The sequence below is a fragment of the Delphinapterus leucas genome, chromosome 1, assembly GCF_059928025.1.
Source record: "Delphinapterus leucas isolate spDelLeu-1000000601 "Yukka" chromosome 1, BTC_Dleu_Yukka2, whole genome shotgun sequence".
Taxonomy (NCBI): domain Eukaryota; kingdom Metazoa; phylum Chordata; class Mammalia; order Artiodactyla; family Monodontidae; genus Delphinapterus; species Delphinapterus leucas.
Genome location: NC_143129.1, coordinates 77,620,360 through 77,643,306, shown reverse-complemented (window position 1 = coordinate 77,643,306; position 22,947 = coordinate 77,620,360). Strand labels below are relative to the sequence as shown.

Sequence of the window (22,947 nt, the reverse complement as noted above, 5' to 3'; positions counted from 1 at the left end):
CTCAATAGTATCTATCGCCTCATCTCACAGAACTGTGCATAATGTAGAAATTTACTTTGAAAAGTAACCAAAGGTGTGCCCGACAAATATAGGGATTTTATTTTCTTTTAACTACTGAATCGTGAATTGTCAGGCGGATATGACTTTTCTCTGCCCGAGGGGGTTAAATGTCCTTCCAGTACTGCCTCTGTCCTTTTTCTCCCGCTCTTTTCCCCCATAACCGCGTGGTCGCACTGGAAAAGCGAACTGTAGTTCCCAGGGTGCCTCGCGAAATCGCAAAGAACTACAATTCCCAGGGTACTCCGCGGTGGGGCGGGGTTGAGTCAGAACCACAAAGCCAGGCCAGAAAACTACAACTCCCAGGGCGTTCCGGAGCAGGGCAGCTGGACTACGGCAAGCGGCAGGCGGAGGGCAGCAGTAGGAAACTCGGGGATCTGGGTGCAAAAGCCCAGGGATAGGAGCCGCAGGCATGCTGCGTCCCAAGGCTTTGACTCAGGTGCTAAGCCAGGCCAATACTGGAGGCGTCCAGAGCACCCTGTGAGTGCGGACCGAGAACCCGAGTGGCGAGCACTGGCGTGGGGCAGCGCGCGACTCTCCGAGGGAGGGGTGGGGAAGGGAGGAGGTGGCAGAGGGAGCAGCAGCTAGGTGAACCGGCCGGAGGGCCCCTCTCGAAAAGAGAAACCGACGTACTGGGTGCTCGGGGCATGTTGTAGCACACACTCAGCCCAGACGCTTGCTTTCTAGAAGGGCCAGTGGCGGGAGTTAGGATGGGAGCCCAGGCGTTTGACTCCCCGTCCTGAGCACGTTGATATCCCTCCTACTCCTTCGCCAGGCTGCTGAATAACGAGGGATCTCTGTTGGCCTACTCCGGTTACGGGGATACGGACGCCCGGGTCACCGCTGCCATCGCCAGTAACATCTGGGCGGCCTACGACCGGAACGGGAACCAAGCGTTTAATGAAGACAATCTCAAATTCATCCTCATGGACTGCATGGTATGGAGAAGGGAGCCACTTCCTCTTTCTCTAAGGGCATCCCCAAGGGGCGACCTGGACCCCATCCTGGATGGTTGGAGGGGCAGGGACAGGATCTCTGGAAGATTACTAAGAGTCGGTCTGCAGCAGCATTTATAATAGGCAGGACCCTATGCATCAAGTGGTGATGAGAAAGGAGTCCTGGACCTGAGGTCTGGCTGGGGTTCTGGTCTCAGCCAGCCACTTATCATTTGTGGAACCTTGGGTAAGTCACTTAACCTCTCTGGGCTTTCTTACCACACCTCCAAGGTGAAAACAATAATCCCCATCACCACACCATGCACACAGGGTTGTTGTGATCAAATGAAAGGGTGGATATAAACTGTAGAGTGATATGCAGACACAAAGTGTTGTCATCTGAGATTCACAGACTCAGAAGCATGGCAGAATCTCCAGACCCTAGTCCAATCCCTTCAGTTTACAGAGGAACTCGATGCAGTCCAGAAAGGGGAAGTGGCCATTAGACTGTGAACTTCTTGGAAACAGAAGCTGTCTCATTCACCTTTCTATCTGTTCAGTCACCAAATTTTTAGATCCCTGCAGTGTTCTCAGGACTGGGGAAAAAGTAGCAAACAAGACAGACAAAAACTACAGCCCTAATGCAGCTTACAGTCTTACATATGCCTTAAATTAAGTAAAATATGTATGTTCATAAAAAAAGTTCGTAAATATGTTTTGTAACATATGTATGTAAGTATAAAAAGTAGTATGTTAGGTATTGAAAATGCTGTGGAGAAAAAGCAAAAAGGAAGTGAGATAGGATGTTTGTGTCAAGGACTGTCTCACTGAAAAGGTGACATCTCATCAAAGATCTAAAAGATCTAAAGGAAGTTGGCAAGCCATGTGGCTCTCTGGGTTAAGAACATTTCTTTCTTTTTTTTTAAATTAATTTATTTATTTTTGGCTGCATCGGATCTTCGTTGCTGCGCATGGGCTTTCTCTAGTTGCAGTGAGAGGGGGCTACTCTTTGTTGAAGTGCACGGGCTCCTCATTGCGGTGGCTTCTCTTGTTGCGGAGCACAGGCTCTAGGCACTCAGGCTTCAGTAGTTGTGGCTCGCAGGCTTTAGAGCGCAGGCTCAGTAGTTGTGGCTCGTGGGCTTAGTTGCTCCGCAGCATGTGGGATCTTCCTGGACCAGGGCTCAAACCTGTGTCCCCTGCATTGGCAGGTGGATCCTTAACAACTGCGCCACCATGGAAGTCCAAGAACATTTCTGATAGAGAGAACAGTAAGTGCAAACGCCCTGAGGCAGAATGATGCCTAGTCAGAGATCAACAAAGTTGAAGTGGCTGGAGTAGCATGAGAATGGGAGAGGTTAGTAGATGAGGTACCCAGAGAGGCAGGGGGTGCAGCACCTGGTTCCAGGCACACAGTGGATGCTTAGTGAAAGTTTGCTGAACCAAATTGAAAAAGCCCCAAGACTGAACTCTCCAGGAAGGATTTCCACTGTAACTCAGCCACCTACCTCTTCCTCACTCCCTCCTTAACCAAGGATACTAGTTCCACTGATGATTCCTAGGGTGCCTACCCTAGAGCTGGTGCTATAAGGGCAATAGCTTTCAAATGTTCTGACCACAACCCAGCCATAAGAAATATATTTTAAGTCAGAGTCCAGTAAAACGAAAGTTTCATGAAACAGTACTTCCCTTACTATATGCAATATACTTCATTTCTCTTCTTTTTTTTGGCCGCGCCGCACAGCTTGCGGGATCTTAGTTCCCCGACCAAGAATTGAACCTGGGCTCCAGCAGTGATGGCGCCGAGTCCTAACCACTGGACCATGGAATTCCCCTTCTTTTTCTTTTAATGCTGATCAACTTCTTAATTGATCTGGGGTCAGTTAACCCTGAGGCCAAACCTACAGTTTGAAAAACATTACGTTGGGTAGTGAGGAGAAGTATAAGTTGGGTTACTGCTCTCCCCTTACCATAATGATAATAACTGTATAATAAGCCATAATAATAACATCACCCATCTGGACAGCCCTTTGCAGATACAAAACTCCTTCCTGTGTATTAGCATCTTCACCAGCTGGAGTGAGGTACGGGTTACAGAAAGAGTAACTGAGCTTCTGGGAGATTGAGTTTCCCAGGGCAACTTGGTTAGTAGGTGGCTGTGCTGAGGCTGGAATGGCCTCAGAACTTCACGTCCAGGTCTGTGGCCAAAGTCCCCCAGCAGAAGCTCCTGCTGTGCCCAGGACATGGAAGGAAGATACAGTCTCTCTCAAGAAGAGCCCATGGGGGAAGCGGGGCACAGGGTGCAAGCAGAGCGTCACATCCCCTGATATCACCCCCACCAGGAGGGCCGTGTAGCCATCACTCGAGTGGCCAACCTTCTACTGTGCATGTATGCCAAGGAGACTGTTGGCTTCGGAATGCTCAAGGCCAAGGTGTGTATGTGCCCATCCCTGTAAAACCCTGGGCCCAGCCTTCATGCTGCGTCATTGTGTCCACTCCCATCCCCACCACCTTCCCGAAGTCGTTCTCGTGTCACCCAATTCAAGTCTGGTGCGGGCTAACACTGGAGGCTGGGGGCTGGGGGCTCGGCATTAGGAGTAGACCTGAATTTAAGATCCCTCCAATGGCAGGCCTTGTGTGGGACTGGTTTCTCCTCCCTTTCTCGCAGGCCCAGGCCTTGGTGCAGTACCTGGAGGAGCCTCTCACCCAAGTAGCAGCATCGTAATGGGTGTTGGTGGAAGCAGGGGTTCAGAAAAGACAGATGACCTTTTGGAGGGGCAGGGCGCCCTGGGGAAGCCTTCCTGGATGTGGAGGGTTGGGGGGACTTTGTTCTTCCCAAGAATAAACTTCAACTCCTGTCTTGTGTCTTGGCTGCTTTCTTGGATGGGGGGGAATCAGAGGAGATAGGAAGGAGCAGGGATTGCTTATAAGGTTCTTCATGTTTTGCAAGTGAGGGGCTTCCCACTCACTCCTTCTCCACGACCTCCAACACCAAAAGGTTATTGGCAGTGATGCCTCAGGTCCCTTGGCCTCTCCAGCGGTGTGACCTCACCAGGCCGCCGCCACTCAGAGAAGAATCTTACCCACCTGTTGGCAAAACCTAGGGAGTGGGCTTCCCTGGTGGCGCAGTGGTTGAGAGTCCGCCTGCCAATGCAGGGGACGTGGGTTCGCGCCCTGGTCCGGGAAGATCCCACATGCCGCGGAGCGGCTAGGCCCGTGAGCCATGGCCGCTGAGCCTGCGTGTCCGGAGCCTGTGCTCCGCAACGGGAGAGGCCACAACAGTGAGAGGCCTGCATACCGGAGAAAAAAAAAAAAAAAAAAACCTTGGGAGTGAGCTGAGAGGAACAAGGGGCTGGTGGGGGTCATGTTGGACAGAGAGAAAACAGGGCGTGGGAGTTCAGTGTCCTTCAGTCCTGAAGTCCCTTGGGGGACACCTTTTCTACTCTTGGTTGGGAGAGTGCCCCCTAGCGGCCTACAAGGGCCACCCCTTCCCTCTTCTCCAGGCATTGACAAGCTCACACAGACCTTCTCCAGATCAGGAAGCCCTTTGCAGACAGGAGGGCTTCGCTCTGAAGCCTCAGGTCCTGGGGAAGGAGTAGAAAAAATCCAGAAGTCCTGTCCCTGCACTCAGACCCCTCACCTCATCTGCTGTTTCTGCCCCAGGTCTCCCCTTATCCAGTGTCCTTAGAACAAGGCTGGACGGGGAGCTACCAGCCCCTTTCCTAGTGCTGTAGGAAGGGACTCATCCCAGGCAAGCAGGTAGGTTCCAAGTTCCAGCTCCACCCAGGATGAGAAACTGCCCATCCCAGGCCCTGGGCTGTCGGGGAGCGGCAGAAGTTGCTATATCTAAGATGCACCTCCCAGAGCTCTGCGCTGCAGCAGGGTGACCCCAGCCCCTCCTCACGACAGCCCTTCCTCTTGTGCCCCCAGTTACCCCTCACCACAGGCTCTGCGGAAAAGCGGGAGGCCGAGTAGCTTCCTGCTCCCCAAGGGACTATTTCTCACTCACTGGTGGCTGGGACCCCCATGGCCACAGGTCCCAGGAACCTAGCAACGCGAATTCTGTCCTCTGGTTCTGTGAAGGTCCTGTCCCTGTCCCAGCTGCCCCCATTGTCACTCCCTTGAGCCTGCCTGCTGCCTGCTTGCAGGAGCCCAGGCTGAGAGCAGACACCCAACCTGTCTAACCTGTCTGACGTCATTGTCTCTCCACCCACCTGGGCCCCAGGTCTCCAGCGGCTCACCGTTCCTGTTCTCAGCTTCCGTCCTCTCAGCTTCCTTACAGCACCGCCACCTGCCAGAGCTGAGCCCCCTAGGCCCTGGCTAGCCTGAAGTCGGCCCTCGATCCCTCTGGCTGCAGAAGTCTCTTTACTCCCGATGAGAGGAAGGCCGGTTCCAGGTCCCTTGAGAGCTGAGGGTTGAGGGCATCGAACCAACGCACAGACCCGTCACCTCTGCCCTCGAAGACACTTGTGCCCTCCATGTGGAGCCAAGATGGGGAACAGAAACGAGGAAGATTATAACTTTGTCTTCAAGGGTGAGTCGGGGTCCGTAGAGAAAGAGGAACGCCTGAGAGAGACCCAGGAAGAGCACGACAGAGCCAGAGGCCCCTTCCTGCTTTTTAATCACTTAGCAGGACCTACCTCCTAGGGCTCATCATTCCTTTGGATAAGAAAGAAAGCCTAAGGAGTGGGGGAGGGTCTGTTTACTGGCGCTGCCAGAATGCTCTAGTAAATAATGCTGATCACCCCTTAATGGTACCAAGTTAGGCTCCTCTGCCCTGTTCCTAATGGAAGCCCAAACCCCTAGGAATAGTCAGCCACTGCAGCACCAGAGATGGAGGATTCCCTCCTGAGAAGAAGGGGAAACAAGCTGACTTAAGAGGAAGAAAGTCACCTTTCTAGGCAACTGTACAGGAAAGGAGAGATAGGATAGATCTATCCCGTCGTAGCGCTGGAGAAAGCCATAGGGAAGATGTAATGACTGGGAGAAGGGTCTAATAGAACCTGGAGGACCCCCAGCACCATGGCTTTGTCTGTCTGCCCCTTGGGCTCGAATACCAGGAACTGGGTTCAACTTGGCTGTCCCTGGAAGCCCGCATGTATCTTTCCTGCTCCTTTATCTCGCCCCTGTGTTTGGTCAGTCTAGTGTTCCCCACCCCCACCTGCACACCTCCTTCAGGGCAGGGTGGACTGGCTGCCCTATGGTTCCCTCTCCAGCCACCCCACCCCACTGCCTCTCCCAGCCGCTGCCCCGCCCTCACTTGAGCTGGGACTCTCAGTCGACCAGGGGTTGGGGAACCTGTACTCCCAGCATCTTTCCCAGGAAGGGAGACAGAGTAAGGGTGAGCAGTAGACTGGGGCAATACTACTCCTATCGTTTATTGAACCCTTGCTATGTGCCAGCCAGTGGCTCATTAATCACCATAACAACCCCAAAATTATCTTTCATTTTGAAAGCATGAGTTCAGATCTCAGCCCTGCCGTTTACGAGTTATTACAGGTTGGGGTCACTAGAAGCAGACACTGAGAAGTTTGGGGCGTAAGATGTTTATTGTGGCTCAACAGCAGTGAAAGGAAGAGGCAGGACGCAGGATTGGGCAGAGGGAGAAGTCACACTACAAGGCAAGATCACAAAGCCTTGGCCGAGGGCAGGCAGCTCTGGGTTCCCCTCGCCTTGCTCGGGCACTGCGTGCGGACTGCCCAGGAAAGGTATGACCTCCGGTGAGGCTGCCCTCTGCGTCAGAAGCAGATGCCGAAGGAGCCAACAGCTGAAGGCTGTGTGCTGACTGCACTGCCTGCGGCTGGGGGCAAGTCCTTCCTAGAAGGCTCATCTGAGCAGCACAGCTCGTGTTTACCACACTAGCTGTGCCATCTCGTGCAAATCATTTAACCCCCCTGTAAAAATGGGGTGATACTAATAATGGTACTTGCCTTATGGCATTGTTGTGAGGATTAAATGAGTTAATATGTGTAAAGCCTTCAGGATGGTGCCTGGCACACAGTAGGCGCTCAATAAATGTTAACCATTAGCATCTCCATTTTACAGATGAGGATGAGACACAGAGCAAATAACTTACAAAAGGTCACTAAGTCCGTACTCAAACCCAGGTCTGTCTGACTCCAAAGCCCTTGCCCTGAGCCCCTTTGGGGCCTGAGGATAGGGCTCAGAGCACACCCACTGGGAGGGATGAGATGGGGATGAGGTTCCCAGTAGGGGAGAGGCAGGAACACACACACACACACACACACACACACACACACACGTCCATACAACCTCTTATCCACACACACCCATATAGCTCCCAGCTCTTTCCTGCACTAAACAAATAGGGAATTTTTAAAGTTGGAGGGGGCCTTTATAGGTTTTATAAACAGGGAAACTGACACCCAGAAAAGGAGAGCCACTTGTTCAGGGTCACACAGCTAGTCAGAGGCTGAGTGGGGACCAGCACCCAGAATATGTGGTGTCCAGTCCTGGGGTGCCTGCCTGCCTTTCCAGAACCATCCTGGGTAGCTCAGGGCCAATGCGATTATGAGCTGTACTTACAGCAGCCCCACATTCTAACCCCAGTCCCAACTCACCCATGGTGGGTAAGGCTGGGCCCTGGATGCTGCCCTCCAGCCTAAAGGCTCTTCACGGCCCCGCTGGTGGCTCCTTGTCCCTGAAAACCTAAAGGTAAAAGCACTGTTCTACCAAAAACAATAACGACAGTAACAGTTTTGCACACTCACTATATCCTGGGCAATATTTCATTTACTTCTTGCAACAATCCAGAAGATAGATGCTATTGATATTACCACTTTTTCATAAGAAAAAGGTCAGAGAGGATAATAGCTTGCTGAAGGACACACATAGCTGGTCCCACACCCAGTCCCATGGTCTTAACCATACAAGACTGCCCCTTCTTGGGGACAACTGGATCCTAACTTCTTGTACACATACGTCCATACCTTTCCCCCACCTACAGATGTGTCACCTGCCAAACTTTCTCCTCACCCACACTTCTGTTCACACCTCTGCTCCCCACGCAGAGACACACAAACCTCCCACTTGTCCTTCCAGCTCGTATACATAGAAACACGCACAATGTTCTCATACTCCCCCACCCAGAAATGTGCAACCTCCCCCCAGGCCCCTACCCTCCCTCCTCCCTCACAACCCTGAATGCCAATACCCACAAACAGCCCATAGACGTCACTCCATCACCATATTCGCAGGTTGACTCTGCAGCCACGTCACAACACACCAGGCCTAGAACTCTTAAACAGCCTGTTTCAAACTCTCAGCCCTTCTGCCCCACGATGGATGCATTCATGTAGAGTTGCAGACCCTAGCCTCTGCCAGGAGACCTGGCTCCCTCCTCAGTTTTCTGAGCTCAGCTCCCCTTTTCGGATGGGCAGACCCTCCAAGCTCAGCCCTTATCTCTCCACTCCTTCAGTGGTGCTGATCGGCGAGTCAGGCGTGGGGAAGACCAATCTGCTATCCCGATTCACTCGCAATGAGTTCAGCCACGACAGCCGTACCACCATCGGGGTTGAGTTCTCCACCCGCACTGTCATGCTGGGCACCGCCGCTGTCAAGGCTCAGATCTGGGACACGGCTGGCCTGGAGCGGTACCGAGCCATCACCTCGGCGTGAGCTGGGGTTGGGGGTCTCCTGGGGCGCGGGGGTGCTGGGGAAGTCAGGGCACACCTCTGGAGGAGAGGTGGAGGAGGAGAAGGAGGCAAGGACACTCAGCAGCAAGTTCCCTGAATGGGACCACAGGCCACTGCGCCCGAGTCAGGAGACGTGAGTACTGTGAGCTACGAACAGTCTGAGACAGGCTGCAGTGATACTGACTGCTGGAACTAAACACAAGGGTCATCGCCACCACTTACTTAAGTCTTTGCTATGTGCCCAGGAAAGTACAAGGCACTTGGGCACATTGGGCACATTGGGCATTTTATGTAATCCTCAAAGTACCACAGGAGTAGGGTGCTATCATTAATTCCTCTTTAAATACGAGAAGTTTGAGTCTCAAGCAGATGAAATCAGGGTGCAGCTGGGATGGGGGCAGGTTCCGCGATCAAGAGCACACCCTCACTTCTGCACAGTGCTTTGCACTTGGCAGCCTTCACTGTCTAACCACAAGGTGAAGGGCTGGACCCCTCAGCTGCATTTTACAAAGACTCAGAGGACATAGAGGAACGTAGGTCTCCTGACACCAGACACAGAGTGTCTCCCAGTCAGTGTTAGGCCAAAGGTGGTGTGTGTGCGTGTGTGTGTGTGTGTGTGTGTGTGTGTGTAGTGGGGGACAGCACAGGAGTCAGGGGCTTTGTTTATACATACCCATTACTCTTGGACTGGTCACCTGACTCTTTTTTTAAAACGTTTATTTTATTTTTTTATTTTTGGCTGTGTTGGGTCTTCGTTGCTGCACACGGGCTTTCTCTAGTTGCAGTGAGCGGGGTCTACACTTCATTGCGGTGCGCGGGCTTCTCATTGCGGTGGCTTCTCTTGTTGAGGAGCATGGGCTCTAGGCGTGAGGGCTTCAGTAGTTGCGGCTCACGGGCTCTAGAGCGCAGGCTCAGTAGCTGTGGCGCACGGGCTTAGTTGATCCGCAGCATGTGGGATCTTCCCAGACCAGGGCTCAAACCCATGTCCCCTGCATTGGCAGGCGGATTCTTAACCACTGCGCCACCAGGGAAGTCCTGGTCACCTGACTCTCACGAGCCTCAGTTGACTCTTCAATAAAATGGGAGTAATTAGATACCACCAGTCTGAAGAAGCTCCATCTAACTCCAAGAGTGAGACTGGATGCTTGCAAGGATGCCTCAGATGATAGGGGAGATTTAGCTAGTCCTAGAAAGATGGCCATGAGAGAGAAGACACTGTGGGTCAAGATCTTAGAGGTGGGACATCTAGGAGGCTGTCTTGACCAGAGCCCTGGCATACATTGGTGAATAGCAGGGGCTAAAATCAGAAAAAAAGACCTGGAGAAGCAGAAGGGCTAGGAAGGAGGAGGGAGCCAGTGGTTTTGGAGAAGGGAGGTGAGTCTTCGGAGGCTCCAAGACCAGTATCCCTGGAGGGTGCTCAGCTTCAGACATGGGAGCTTTGGGCTGCCCTGTGCGGTTTGGGTCTCTGGACTCTAGTTTTCATATTTCCCCATCTCTGGTACTCATCTCTGGCTTTTGGCTTGAGGGTTCTGCTCTGAGGCTGGGCCTGATGGCCCTGACCTTGCCTCTGTCCACCCCACTACCCCCCACCCAGGTACTATCGTGGTGCGGTGGGGGCCCTACTGGTGTTTGACCTAACCAAGCACCAGACCTATGCCGTGGTGGAGCGCTGGCTGAAGGAGCTCTACGACCACGCCGAGGCCACGATCGTCGTCATGCTCGTTGGTAACAAGAGTGACCTCAGCCAGGCCCGAGAGGTGCCTACTGACGAGGCCCGCATGTTCGCTGGTGAGAGGCCACCGTGACCCAGCCTGACCCCTCCAGCCCTGCCGATGCAATCCCAGATCCCACCTCCCCAGCCCCTGTTCCCACCGTAGGGCTCCAGCCTGGACGTCCTCCGCAGGATCCCCTACCTCTATCCCATCTTCCTCAGAATCTCCTAGACCCTCCCCTCTGTGACCCTGTGTCCCTCTTTATGTCCCACCACTTGCCCTGAGATTGTCTTTATGGGCAATTATTCATAGTAGGTTTTAGGACAGCCCACCCTGCGATGCTCAGAGATCTTAAGTGTAGCAGGTGGGCTCCCCTTGACCACCTGCAGTCACACTTTCCCCAGGCTTTCTGGGGTTTAGAGGCAACAAGATACAGTGGTTAAGGGTGTAGGCTGTGGAGTCCCATGGCCCAGCTTCACATCTCTTGGCCAATGACTAGCTGTGGGACACCAAGCAAGTTCTTTATTCATTCTCTCTGTTTCTGGGCTTCAGTTTCCTCTTCTATAAGAAAGGGTTAGTATTCAAACCTACCTCACAGGTTGTTTTAAGTTTTATATGAGCTACACATGCCAAGGGTTTAGTGCATAGCAAATGTACATGGTAAACATGAAGTAAATATTATTATTATCGCGTTGGCCCTCCACAGCTAATGGTGTGCTTCCTTTCCTGTCAGAAAACAATGGGCTGCTATTCTTGGAGACCTCGGCCCTGGATTCCACCAACGTTGAGCTGGCCTTTGAGACTGTCCTCAAAGGTAGAGCCTCTGCCATTCGGCAGGCACCCCATCCCATCCGCGAGCCTCTGTGGACAGTATGAGGAATGCAGACACCCAGCCCTCGCCCGCCCCAGCTGATTCCTCAGCCCCTCTGTCGACCCCCAGCCTTCTTAGAGCCTCCCTAGTATGCCCCCCACCCCCTCAGCTGGAGCTTAGGGAAATAAGCAGAAGGCCACACTTACCAGGGAGCTGAGTCTTAGCCCTTCTCCACCCACGTAAGTAGAAGGGACCCAGGTGCCCAAACTCCTCTTCCTTCTAGCGGAACCCTCGGTGTTCAGAAAGGGGCACGTACAGTGTGTATGCGGAGGGCGGGCTCTAAATCTTCATCTGACCTGACCACTGCCCTCTGCCCTCACAGAGATCTTCGCCAAGGTGTCCAAGCAGAGGCAGAACAGCACCCGGACCAATGCCCTCACCCTGGGCAGTGAGCCGGGCCCTGGTGAGAAGAGGGCCTGTTGCATCAGCCTCTGACCTGCCCCTGCTGGCGCTCTGGTGTCCCCCATTCCCACCCCAGATCCAGGAGCTTTCCCTGCCCTGTGGTTCCAGATGTCAGAGTGGCCGGTCCTTGTTCGCAGCCCCGCAGAGCTCTAAGGTCTTCATGCGCTGCCCCTCCTCCCCACACATCTCTATTATCGGTCACCCCCTCACAGACTAGGGCCCCCCAATAAAGCTGTGTTTTGTATCAAGACCTGGACATCCTGCTGCTTCCTTGTGCCTCCCCTTCATCTCTGGCCCAGTTCCCCTCCCCCTCCCCCTCCCGCCATCCTCCCCACCATACACTGCCCCCCAGGGCCAGCTGCCTCTGGAGTCCTGGAGTCTGGGGACAGTGCCAAGGGGGTGGGAGGGGCCCGCCCTTCCCTCTGCCAACCCCCAGGGCAGGTAGGGGAGGGAGGACAGCATGGCAGAGAGGGGGTATCTGGAAGGCAAGACAAAAGGAAACCATCGGCGGGTACCATCTGGTGCCCAGGGCCCTGGTGCCAAGAACTGAGGGCACTCCAATGCCAGGGGTGAGGGGAGGAGGCGGGAGTCAGGGCTAGCCCTGTCTGTGTGTGCTGGGGAAGGGGTTTTAAGCCTGGGAGGTGGCGGGTCTAAGTGTTGCTTCCAGGTTTCTGCCTGACCCCGAAGAGGGGGTGTGGTGTGTAGGGATGGATTGAACCTGGTGGGGATGAGTGGGGAGTGTCGGGCTCTCAGCTCTCTGCCCCTTCTCCATCGAGTCCACGAGCTGGCTGTCCGGGGAGCGTCGAGGTCACCCAGCCTCGCCTTCCCCTGTTCTGCAGGGCAGAGTGGAAGGAGGTCTGCTGGCACCCCCAAGGAATAGAAGGCGGTAAATGGGGAGAAAAAAGAGAGGTTGAGCACTTGGAGACGCAAGTAGGAAACTGTGGAGAGCAGACAGGAGCCGTCCACTTCCTGCAAGGTGAGCAAGGTCACCCAGAATCACACCAGAGAAAACCCCACTCACCCCAAGGTGGTTCAGACTCGCATGCAGAGAAAAGAGGCCAGAGCCTTAAGTAATAATACTTTTAATAAAATTAAGTTCTTAATAGCACATTTAATACATTAACCCTCCCCCTTCTTGGTTTCTCTGTGTTTTGTGCAACATCACTTTGACTCGATTATTCATGGGTCCGTTTTTTTCCCGCCTTTATTTTGCTTTTGAAACGTTTTTCCTTGGTGGATTTGTAACGTGTCTTCACTAGATGCCTCAAATTAAGTCTGACCACAATCCTACTCTACTTTCTACAGTGGAGAGACCACTCCCCCTGCCCCAGGGCTGTCTCCCCCCACCCACCCTACCCCACCCGTACCCTCGCGCGGGGGAAGGGGAAGCCCTCCCCACCCCAGACGCTACCTTCCCAAACTAGCGGGGTTTCTAGGACAAAAAGAGCAGGGGGGATATCTGTCCCTAGGTGGGGTGAGAAGAGTAAACTGGGGAGAGGGAGATGTGTGTTTGGGGTCTAGGGCCAGGGAGGGGCATGACAGTCATTGGTGTCATGGAGCAGGCTCTTCTTGCCAAGAACCAAGGGGCCTCCACACCCCCTTGGATAGGAGGGAGGGGCCCGACCTGATTGCAAGCTGGGGTTGGTAGAAGGCAAGTGCTTAAAAAACAAGTTGATTTCTCACAAGCGAAAGCCAAGCTCCCCAGTTTTCTGTGGGGAGGGCGATGTGCCCTGGGGCCAGGGCACAGTGGATGACCCCTACCTGAACACTTACAGATGGAAGTGGACTAGAACACAGCATTAGGGTCAGGGTCACCCAAAGTCGCTGCTGCCCTCCCCCTGCCTTTGTACCCTTGGGGACCAGTTCTCCCAGGCCTTTAAGGGCAGCATCTCTGCTCTACCCCAGTGGGTGGGAAGTCCTTCTTGGAATCTAACTTCTATGAAATAATAAGCACTTTTGCAAACCTGTAAAGCACAGTGCAGCTTTAAAGGAGAACGATTATCGAGTTGGTTCCTCCACCTGCTGCCATGGAGGTCAGAAGCTAAGTAGATTATTGGGTGGGAACAAGGAAGGGGGACAGACCACCCCCTCAGTCCCCTTGAAGCTCTGAGAAGGAAGCATGTGCATGTGTGTCTGTTGGTGAAATGACCTACCAGGCTCTTGAATCAACCTGAGGTTGAGTGGGTTGAGGTTATACTTCAAGAAGGACTTCCTCAGTTAGGCCCGGGAGAAGTTGCCTCAGGAGGGCTGGAGCTGGGCAGTCTCCATCCTCCCAGAGAACCCCAAGAGGACATATTCGGAGTAAGGGCTGCCCAACAGACAGGGAAGGCCAGGATGGCCAGGCCCTCAGGTACTGGGGTGCAGAACAGGGGTGCAGGTGAATGTGCTCTCCCTCCTCTGCTGTCCCTAGCCCAGCCCTCCTCTGGTTGAAATGACCACTGTTCATCCTTTCAAAGACCCTGGGAACTGAGCCCCTTATCTATTTGTCCTATAATTTAAAAATCCAAGGATTCTCAGAATCAACCCCAGCAGACTGGAAGGAAGCTCCTAACCTTACCTAGCAACCTGCTCCCACCCTGATACCTGAAGATGGAGCGGCTCAGGGTGGACTCAGCCACTTCCCTCCTCTATTTTCCTTTTCGTTATGACTTTTATACATTCTACTGGACCCAGGGGCCCTCAATGCTACTAAACTTTAAGCTATCTGAATATCATCTACTAAGTAACTAGTAACTCTTTCTCTTTTTCTCTAGGATTATATGAAATAAATTTGAATTATTATTATTATTATAATTATTATTTTGTAGTATTCTTTTCTTTTAAACCCCTCGGTTTCTTTCTTTTTCTTCTCTCTCATTTTTGGTTAAAAAAACAAACAAACAAAAAAAACGATTTCTCTTAAATCTCACACCTCTCTGAGGGTTCCCATAGGCCTGCTAGGCCTCAGTTCTGGACTTCCCCTTCTCACTCGCCCCTGGGACAGGGCAGGGGAAGGGGGGGACACCCCAGGATCCTCAGTCCTCAGTCCTCCAGCTTCTTCCTTTCTCCTTAATCCCTTTCTTTGTTTGGCTCTGCCGGCTCCCCCGAGGGGGAGGGGTAGAGGGGAGAGGGAGCCCCGGAAGTGAAATCCAATCTACTTGCAGGGCCCCAGAGGGACCAAGTTCCCCTAGCCCCTGTCTCCACGATCCATCCCAGGATGCTCCCCCAGAAAAGCAAATGACATTCCTCCCCAAAAAAAAAGTGGGGGGAAAAAGGAACGTAAACCCGAACATATATTAAAAACACTTTTTTAAGATTTAACTCTGAATACAAATGTATTTTTTTTCTTCTCTCCCTACATATATTCTAAACCTTCTAAAGTTTTTTTATTTTTTTTAAGGATCACTTTATCATAAAATAAAATATCCTTTTCATATAATAAATTACCTAATAAAAAGTCTTTTTTTTTCATATTAGCCCAGGTTCTTTGCTACATTTATACGGTAATAAACGCCTTTATTAAAATAGAATATTAAATTATAAAGAACTGTTTTTTTTTTTTTTTTTTTTTTTTTGCTATTTTTGTTTTCTCTCCTCTGTGTTGGTCACCTATCTCGCTCCCTCTCACGCTCTCTTTCTCTCCTCTATCTTGTCTCTCACTATGTGTTTTGCGTTTGTTTCTAGGTTTGGCTCAATTAGTAAGAGTGGGATTGAATTTTCCGAGCCCCCTAGTGTAACAGTCTTCTGCCTTTGTGGGTAGAGTGGAGAGGGGGAGGGGGATCGACAGACAGACATCCCATCTTCCCACCCCCCTCCCCACCCCCCCTCGGCGACCGAGGGGTGCCCATTTGGTTTGGTTTCTATTGTACAGACATCTCAGGATGGCTCACATTGGCGGGAAGGAGGGAAGTTGTCACAGGCCAGTGTTCCTGGCTGTGACCTCCTTCCGCTCCCCTCCCTGGCTGGTGGTCTGGAGGGGAAGGCTGAGGAGAGGTGAGTTAATTCACAACAGGAGGAAGGAGAGGAGGAAATCCCCTCTGTACCCCCATCCCTGCACCCCCTCTCCATCCAGGAAGAATGGGACTCCGGAGCTTAAGTGCTCAGAGATCACTTAGAAGAGTCCCACCCTACTATATACAAGAATCTCCTAGGACCCCCCTGGGACTCCCATCCCCCATCCTCTCCTGGCCCGGCCAGCGGAACCCAGGAGGGTGGGAGGCTGGTGGCTGCCCCAGATGAGCAGTAGGGAAGCAGCAAAGGGGGTACAAGGCCTAAAATCATACATGATTCTCAGAACAGGCCCTGCTATACCCCCAATCCTGCTTGGCTCTGGACTGACCCCTGTCTGAAGACCTGGTCTCTCTCCTCAACCACAATGAGTGAGACACAGACTTCATGATTAGCGTGCTAATAAGGGTTCAGGTCAGGTCCAGAGAGGGGCGCACGGAGTGGGGCACTGCAGGGGAGGAGGAGCAGCCCCTCCCCCCAGCAGCCTCTCCTATGGCCTCAGGCCCTTTCCTGCTCAAAACTGCAGACACACTACCCTGGCTCTCCCCTCCCACCACCAGAAAATCCAGCCCAAGAACTGTTCCCTAAATGTAATGCCCCAAGATGATAAAGGTGGAGGTTTGACCCTTTATGTAACCCAGTATTGGTCCCCTCCTCAAATTTTCACTGAGAACGGGGATACATTCCATCAAGAATTTGAGGTGTTTCTTTGGAGGAGTAGGAGAGAGGGCCTCCGGATGCCAGAAGAGGAATTAGGGGGGACCATCAAATTGTTCTTCCCCCTACTTCTCCCCAGGGGGATGGTGTCCCCAAAGCTGGGCTGGAAGGAGCAGGAGGGAGGGGGAAGAAAGGAAGAAAGAGAAAGAGCAAGACAGGGCTGGTTGTGACAGCCAGCAAGGGGAAGCAAAGAGGAGAGTTGGGGGAGAGAACAAAGGAGTGAGGAAAACCCAAAGGGAAGAAAGATGGGGAGGAGAGAGTGGAGGGAAAAGCTGCAAGGGGCAGAGAGGGGCACCCCCTCTCCAGATTCCTCTAGCCCAGCTTTGTGGGGATAGATGAATTCTGAGCCCTTTATTGGTTGACATACTTCCTCCCCTTCCCCCTTAGAAAATCTATCCCGACTTCCGAAAGGGCCCCAACCCCCTTATACTGCTGGAAACCCAGGAACAGATTCCCAAACAGGATATGGCGGTGGAGGGTCTAAAGGGTCGTGGTTGGAGGTCAGAGGTCAGGACCAGAGGGCTTGGGGATTGTTAGAACACCTCTAGATACAGATGGTAATTCTCCCTCTCCCTCTCCCCATCCCCTCCACAGAGGAAAGGGTAGTGTGACACACATAAGGGTAGGTGGAGAGGGGGTCAGGATACCTTAGCGGCCACCTCTGGCAAAACAAAAGTTTCTCTTAGCTGCTTCCAGACTGAAGGGTGTGTTGAGGTATCAGAGTTGTAACTCTAGTAAAATTTCCGGCCTGGCCCCCTCCCGACCTTTCCAGGACAGGGCGACCAGAGGCTCTGAAAGTGGTCCACCCTCCAACCACCATCGCCTCCCCTCCCCCCTCCCCAGAGAGCGAGTATCTCTAAGCACCTTGCCCCTCAAATCACTGATTTCCAAAAGGCCCTAGTGGAACACAGCTCCAAGAAGGGCCCCTGGGAGGTGGCCCCAGGAGGCAAGGGGCAGGGGGCTTAGGAAAATATTCGGATGGCTTGCGTGGCTGTGATGTGGCAGACGGGACACTCCGGGTCCGTCCTCTCGCAGATGCGTACTGCACACTCCATGCAGAACAGGTTGTGTCCGCAGGGCACGAGTGCGGCAGTCACCTCACTCTCGAAGCACACCATGCAATCCCGCCCGCCGCCGGGGCTCCGCAGGCCGCCCCCACCAAGTTTAGAGAAGCCCTGGAGCGGCTCTCCCGGCGGGCGTCTCGGGAGTCCTGCCAGCTCAGGCCCCGCAGAGGCGGCTGGAGAGCGGTGCGCGCCCGGGGGCCCGGCGCGGGCCTTGGCGGAAGAGGAGGAGGAGGAAGAGGCGGAAGAGAAGAGCACCGAGGTGGGCGTGGCGTTCTCCTGGCCCGCCCAGAGAGGGGGGCTAGTCTCCGCCACCCCGTAATACACGTCCTGCTTGCCCACGCCGTAGCCAGGAAACAGGTACCCGCTGTAGCCAAAGTCCCCTCCCTGCTCGCCCAGGCGCGGGGCCTCAAAACCAGAGTCCACTCCACACTCGCCGATGCAGCCCAGACTGTTCTGCCTGAAGGTGGAGAGGGGCTTGCAGCCAGGCGGGTGCACCCGCCAGGCCTCGGAGTAGCGGCTATCAAGCGCGGCGTCGGGGCTCCCAGCCAGGAAGTCGTTTTCATTGTTGTACTCGAGGATCTTGCCCGTGCGGACCGCGATGTGCGTCTCGATCTCCTCGCGCGCACGCTCCACGTTGCCCGGGGCACCGGTGATCTCGAACACCGGGTCTCGGTCCCGGCTTGGCGTGATAATGTACGTGTTGGTCTGCTGCTGGATGCGTTTGATGGTTGCCCCCTTGGGGCCCACCACCAGCCCCACCACGCGGTAGGGCACCCGCACACGAATAGTCACTTGGCCGGGCAGAGCAGGCGCCACGCCAAAGGCGGCGCCCGACTTGTTGCGGGAGGCCCGGATCATGGAGAAGTGCTCAGCTGCTGAGATGATTTCGCGTCGGGCTGTGGCCACGTCCTCCCGCCGCCCGGTCACCATGAACACTGGCTCCTCGCCTCGCACCGGCGTCTTGATGTAGGTGTTGGTCTTGGCCCTCAGAGCCTTAATCTTGCAGCCTGGGATAGGTAGGGAAGGGAAGAGAGAGAAAGAAACTCACCGGGCAAGAAGGTTTGTCCGAGTCCAACAAGCTCCTGCTCCTGCTCAGATACTCAGCCCCCCAGGAACCTCTGTCTACCCTTTGAACCCCGCCCCCCCAATCCACCCTAACCGGAACAATTCACTCATCGTATCTTAAATCTACCCAACGTCTCTATCAACCACAGATCGCCAAATGTCCCAACATTCCCTTGAATTCCATTCAGGACCTCCAAATTCACGCACTCTTTGAAATCCTGAAAAAATCACTGACCCTCCAGACAAGGTGCTAACCTCAAACCTGCTCACTAACTCCTCTCCAACCACGAGCCGTTCCCACAATTTCTCTACTGATTTCTGGCTACTCAAACTTCCAAATCACTTAATCACCCCACCCTGCCCTGCAACTGCAGTCTCCGATCTGTCACTGATCTTGATCTTTCCTCAGAACTGCAATGGACCCAGCAACCCACAATCTACTCCTTACTTGATCTCCATGCCTTAAAAGTGTCCTCCAGTCTACTCCGGGACCACTGACCCCCAGCTGCTCCCATGCCTTCCACCATGAGTGTCTCTCAGTGGGTCCCAAATTCATAGCAAGTTTTCAGCAACTAGTGGAGTGTGGGAGACTGGGAAGGGTCTGAGAATCAAGAGTTTCAAGAGGGAAAGGAGGATAATGATGTGTGGTGCCTGACCCCATGGACACTCCTGCCACCCTGTCCCCTGGGGGCAGGAGAGCCAAGATGGGCTGGGAGCTGAGTAGGGTGGGGAAGAAGGTGTTCCGGACCTGTACTCTTGCTTTGAAGGAGTGGGTTCAAGGTAGGAGGTTGGGGAGAGAGGCAGAAAGAGAAATGAGAAAGGCCCAGACAAAGAGAGACAAAGAGGGAGAAGGGGAAAGAGAAAAGTGAGGGAGGCTGGGGTGGCCACACTGCAGTTTAAAGGTGGCAGACCTTGATGGCTGAGTGAACAAGCCTCTCTCCTCCTCTCCCACTTCCCTCTCCCTGCCCCTAGCTTCACACAGAACCTCAGAGACTCACATGCTTTCTCGAAGCACACATGCTACGTGTGTGAGTTTGCGTGTGTGCACACACACACGGACCTAGGAGCCGTGATGCAGTGTGCCTTTATCTAAGTGATACTTGTGGTGCAAACCTAATGTACACTTTCACATACCCCTCTCTCCCATACACACAGATTCCCTGCGTTTCAACCTTTCATCCATCCCACTCTTCCATCCCCATCATTCCCAGCACACAAGCAGCACATTCCTATACACACCTGCCCACAACTTTGGTCCCCATTCACATTTAGACACGTTCACACCCCTCTCCAGATACACATTCACCATTCCCTTCCTCACTCCCCAACCAACGCCAGTGGTCCTAGTTTTCCGATTCTGCCCCAACCCTCCAACCACAGGCCTGGGGTGAGCTCATCTTTTTTTCCCTCTCCTTCCTCCACTCCAGATGGCTTCTTCTCCAGATTGGCATGTGGGAGGAGAGAGTGGGTTGGGGGCAGCTCTCCTCACCTTCAAGAGACCTCAGGAAGGAGAATTTGCTCCTCCCTTTTTGTCTTCAGACCTCTTGGCAGCTGAGAAGTCCTACCTGTTGTCCAGCCCCACATCCTTGCTGCTTTAATGTCAGTCAGTAAATGATTGTTCTATTTGTGAGGCATGGAGGGTTAAGGAACAGTGAAGCCCCTTCTCCTACAACTTCTAATCGCGTGGCATCTGATAGGCATCGGGGTTCTGGCTCTAAGTTTTGAGCCCATAAACTTACGCGAGAGCTAGGTGTCTTTAGGGACTGGAGTTAGGGTGAGGAGGACAGGCCGGGTATAAAACTAAGGAGAAAAGCTAGAGGCCTAGAGGTGCAGAACTGGTGGTGGACCTCGTCCTGGGTTTCGCAACCCTGAAGAAGCATCTCTTGAAGGGAGGACCCAGTTGGCTTCACCTTCCTAGAGGTCAAATAGAGGAGCACTGACACTGCAGCAGGAGGATGGAGGTTAGACAAGAGAAAGGACTTCCATTTACTAAAGGAATGAGGGAGAGGCCTATCTTCTCTGAATAGGAGAAATCCCCCTACTTTTATGAGAGACAGGCCCATCTGATGCGGAGGCAGAAGAGGAAAGAATGACTCTATGAAATTCCGGGGCCTCCCAAGACCACCCCCGCACCCAAGAAAAGATATCAGTGTCCCCACCCAATTCCAGGGCTCTGGGTCCCTAGTTTCTGGCAACAAGAGGAAATCCAACTTTTAAAACCAGAAATCTCAAGAGATGGAGTGCCCAGGAGGATGAGGGCTATGCCTGGGAGTGGCATCTTCCCCTCCTCCATTCTGGATCTCCCTGCAAAATCCCCCCAACCCCCCACACTTCTGGTAGATGAGGTGAGATGTGGAGTAGGGGCCCTCCTGGCTTGCCTCCCCTCTTCCCCGGCCAGCAGCCGGCCTCCTCCCTCACTCCCAGCCGGAATGCAGCTCCTCTATTGTTCCCCACTGTGGGACAGCTCCTCCCCTGCTCCTCCCCCACCCCACACCTCCCCAGCCCAGCCCCCTTGCAATTTCCAAATCCCACCCCCCAACTCCCCTTTGGGAAACTGGGAGAGGGAAGGGTCCCCAGGATCCCGTCTGCTCAATCTGGACCCTCACCAACACTCCCACCCCCACCCGCCCAGGGATGCTGGAGCGGAGGAGGGTGTGGTATCAGACATACTACACTGGATTAATTCTACACCCACACCCCCCTCCCCCCAACAACACACCCAGACACATGCCCTCCACCAAATCTCCAGGTGAAGGTTTCTTACCCCCCAGCATGCCCTCACCCACTCCGTCCTACTCTCTCACTACCAGAGACCCCTCTCCAGGCCTCTGGCCCCTTGCCGTGGCCAGCCCAGAACAAAAGCCTGAGAGGGAGGAGGAGAGGTCCACACCAGGACGTGGCACTTCATTGGAGGCGCCCCTTCCAAAACCCCATAGACCATTCAACTTTGGTGTGTGGGTGACCACAGGACTCCCTCCTCCCAGCAGCCCCCCTTTCCCACCTCACCCCCAGGCTGGGACCCTCCCATGAGCCACACCCCCTTCCATTCCTACACTCAGCCCAACAAAGAGATAGATACTCAGTCTAGCTTCCCAGGCCAGGTCCCCCCCAAAGTCTGTAACTCCAGGCGGCTGGGGGTCCCAGGGGTGCCCCCTCCCCAAAACCACTAGCAAATGCCGGAGTTGGGGCTTCTGAGTAACTCTTTGCACATTCCACCAGTTTTTCTGTCTACGAGTGGACACCCCCTCCGGACAGCCTCCCCGGATTGGAAGACCGATCCCCCTCCCTTTTCCCTCTCTCCACGAGAGGATATTTCTTTGTCTAAGGGCAGAGCCCTGGGGGAGGAAGGATCTGGAGAACAGTCCCAACTGGGGGGGTGGGGGTAGCAGGGAACTTTGTGGCACTTGGAAATCAGGGTAGGGGGCGGGTCCCCCTTTGTGGGGAAGGGACAGAGCCAGAGGCGGGCAAGAAGGGAGGAAATGAACTTTCCGTGGTAGGGATGGGGTGCCCCCCACTCCAATCCCTCTCCGCGGTCCCGGCGCCCGCTTACCTTGCCTGCCCACGATCTCGGCCACGTGCTCGGAGGTGGGCACGGGTACACACTCGGTGGTGTTGCTGCTGCCCTTCAGGCGCAGCTCGGCCTCTTTGTAGAGAGCGCAGAGCTTGGCGTCGCTGGCCCCTTTGGGGGCGGTGGGGGGTTGGGGCGTCTGCGCCGCGGGGGCCGCCGTCGGGGCGGCCGGGGGCGCCGCGGGCGGCGGCGGCGGGGCCGGCTGCGGGGGGGCGGCCGGCTGCGCGGGGGCGCCGCCCCCCCCACCTCCCCCGTCCTCGCCCGCCGTGGGGGCGGGGGGCTCCCCCAAACCCAGGAGGCAGAGTTGATCGAGAGCCAGCTGAAGGGCGCGCTCGTCTTCCAGCAGCCCTCGGTCCTTAGCGCTTCCCCCGAAACATCCTAGTTCTCCAAAGCCCCCATTTCTTTCCATTATTCCAGATACCACTAGACTAGGCATGGCGAAACAAAAGCTGGGGGAGAGAGAGAGAGGGAGAGAGAGAGAGAGAGAGAGAGGTGGTGGAAGGGAAAAGAGGAGAGAGGAGGGGAGGGGAGAGGAGAGGAGGGGGGTGTGTGGGGAGGGGGGAACAAAGAACTGGGGAGGGGGGAAGAAAGCGAGATAGAAAGATAGACCCTCCCCCTAAGCCCCCCTCCCCAAACACCCTGTAACCCGACTCCCCTCGCCCCAGCCCCCAGGGTGGGGGTGGGGGGAAAAAGAAGCAAAGCCAAGAAAGCAGATCTCCTCTCCTCTCCGGGGGTGACGGGGGGCGGGGGGCTGCGGGATTTCTGCCCCCACCCCTCCCGCCTCGGTCCCGGGAGTCTCTAGACCCCACCGTCCAGACGCCCCCCTTAGGCTCCCGCACCGAGCCCCAGTCCAGGAGCGGCGCTCAGTGGCCCCCAATAGAGCCCAGCCCCTTCCAGCGCTCAAACTCTTTTGTTTT

At 54.4% G+C, this 22,947-nt stretch overlaps 3 protein-coding genes across 5 annotated transcripts; 2 read left to right on the top strand and 1 right to left on the bottom strand.

The window, feature by feature from the left end:
- The first annotated feature begins 372 nt into the window (after window positions 1-372).
- LAMTOR2 (late endosomal/lysosomal adaptor, MAPK and MTOR activator 2) lies at window positions 373-5,319 on the top strand. Of its 2 annotated transcripts, XM_022559598.3 has the most exons (4): window positions 381-537; window positions 833-995; window positions 3,332-3,421; window positions 3,658-3,847. In XM_022559598.3, exons 1-4 carry the CDS (start codon window positions 470-472, stop codon window positions 3,712-3,714), a joined length of 378 nt encoding a protein of 125 aa, XP_022415306.1. In that variant the 5' UTR covers window positions 381-469; the 3' UTR covers window positions 3,715-3,847. The 2 variants fall into 2 exon arrangements, with proteins under 2 accessions (XP_089769985.1, XP_022415306.1); XM_089913859.1 differs by lacking the exons at window positions 3,332-3,421; window positions 3,658-3,847 and adding an exon at window positions 5,215-5,319 and having other exon boundaries at window positions 373-537.
- Window positions 5,320-5,324: 5 nt separating this feature from the next.
- Window positions 5,325-11,877, top strand: RAB25 (RAB25, member RAS oncogene family). 2 transcript variants are annotated; one of them, XM_089913823.1, is made up of 6 exons: window positions 5,325-5,523; window positions 8,428-8,623; window positions 9,424-9,454; window positions 10,239-10,432; window positions 11,090-11,170; window positions 11,550-11,877. In XM_089913823.1, the coding sequence occupies exons 2-6, from the start codon at window positions 8,488-8,490 to the stop codon at window positions 11,660-11,662; spliced, it is 555 nt and encodes a 184-aa protein (XP_089769949.1). In that variant the 5' UTR covers window positions 5,325-5,523; window positions 8,428-8,487; the 3' UTR covers window positions 11,663-11,877. The 2 variants fall into 2 exon arrangements, with proteins under 2 accessions (XP_089769949.1, XP_022415330.1); XM_022559622.3 differs by lacking the exon at window positions 9,424-9,454 and having other exon boundaries at window positions 5,328-5,523.
- Window positions 11,878-12,107: 230 nt separating this feature from the next.
- On the bottom strand, window positions 12,108-22,724 carry MEX3A (mex-3 RNA binding family member A). Its single transcript, XM_089913873.1, has 2 exons — window positions 22,013-22,724; window positions 12,108-18,404 (listed from the first exon to the last, which is right to left on the bottom strand). The coding sequence occupies exons 1-2, from the start codon at window positions 22,464-22,466 to the stop codon at window positions 17,296-17,298; spliced, it is 1,563 nt and encodes a 520-aa protein (XP_089769999.1). The 5' UTR covers window positions 22,467-22,724; the 3' UTR covers window positions 12,108-17,295.
- Window positions 22,725-22,947: the final 223 nt, after the last annotated feature.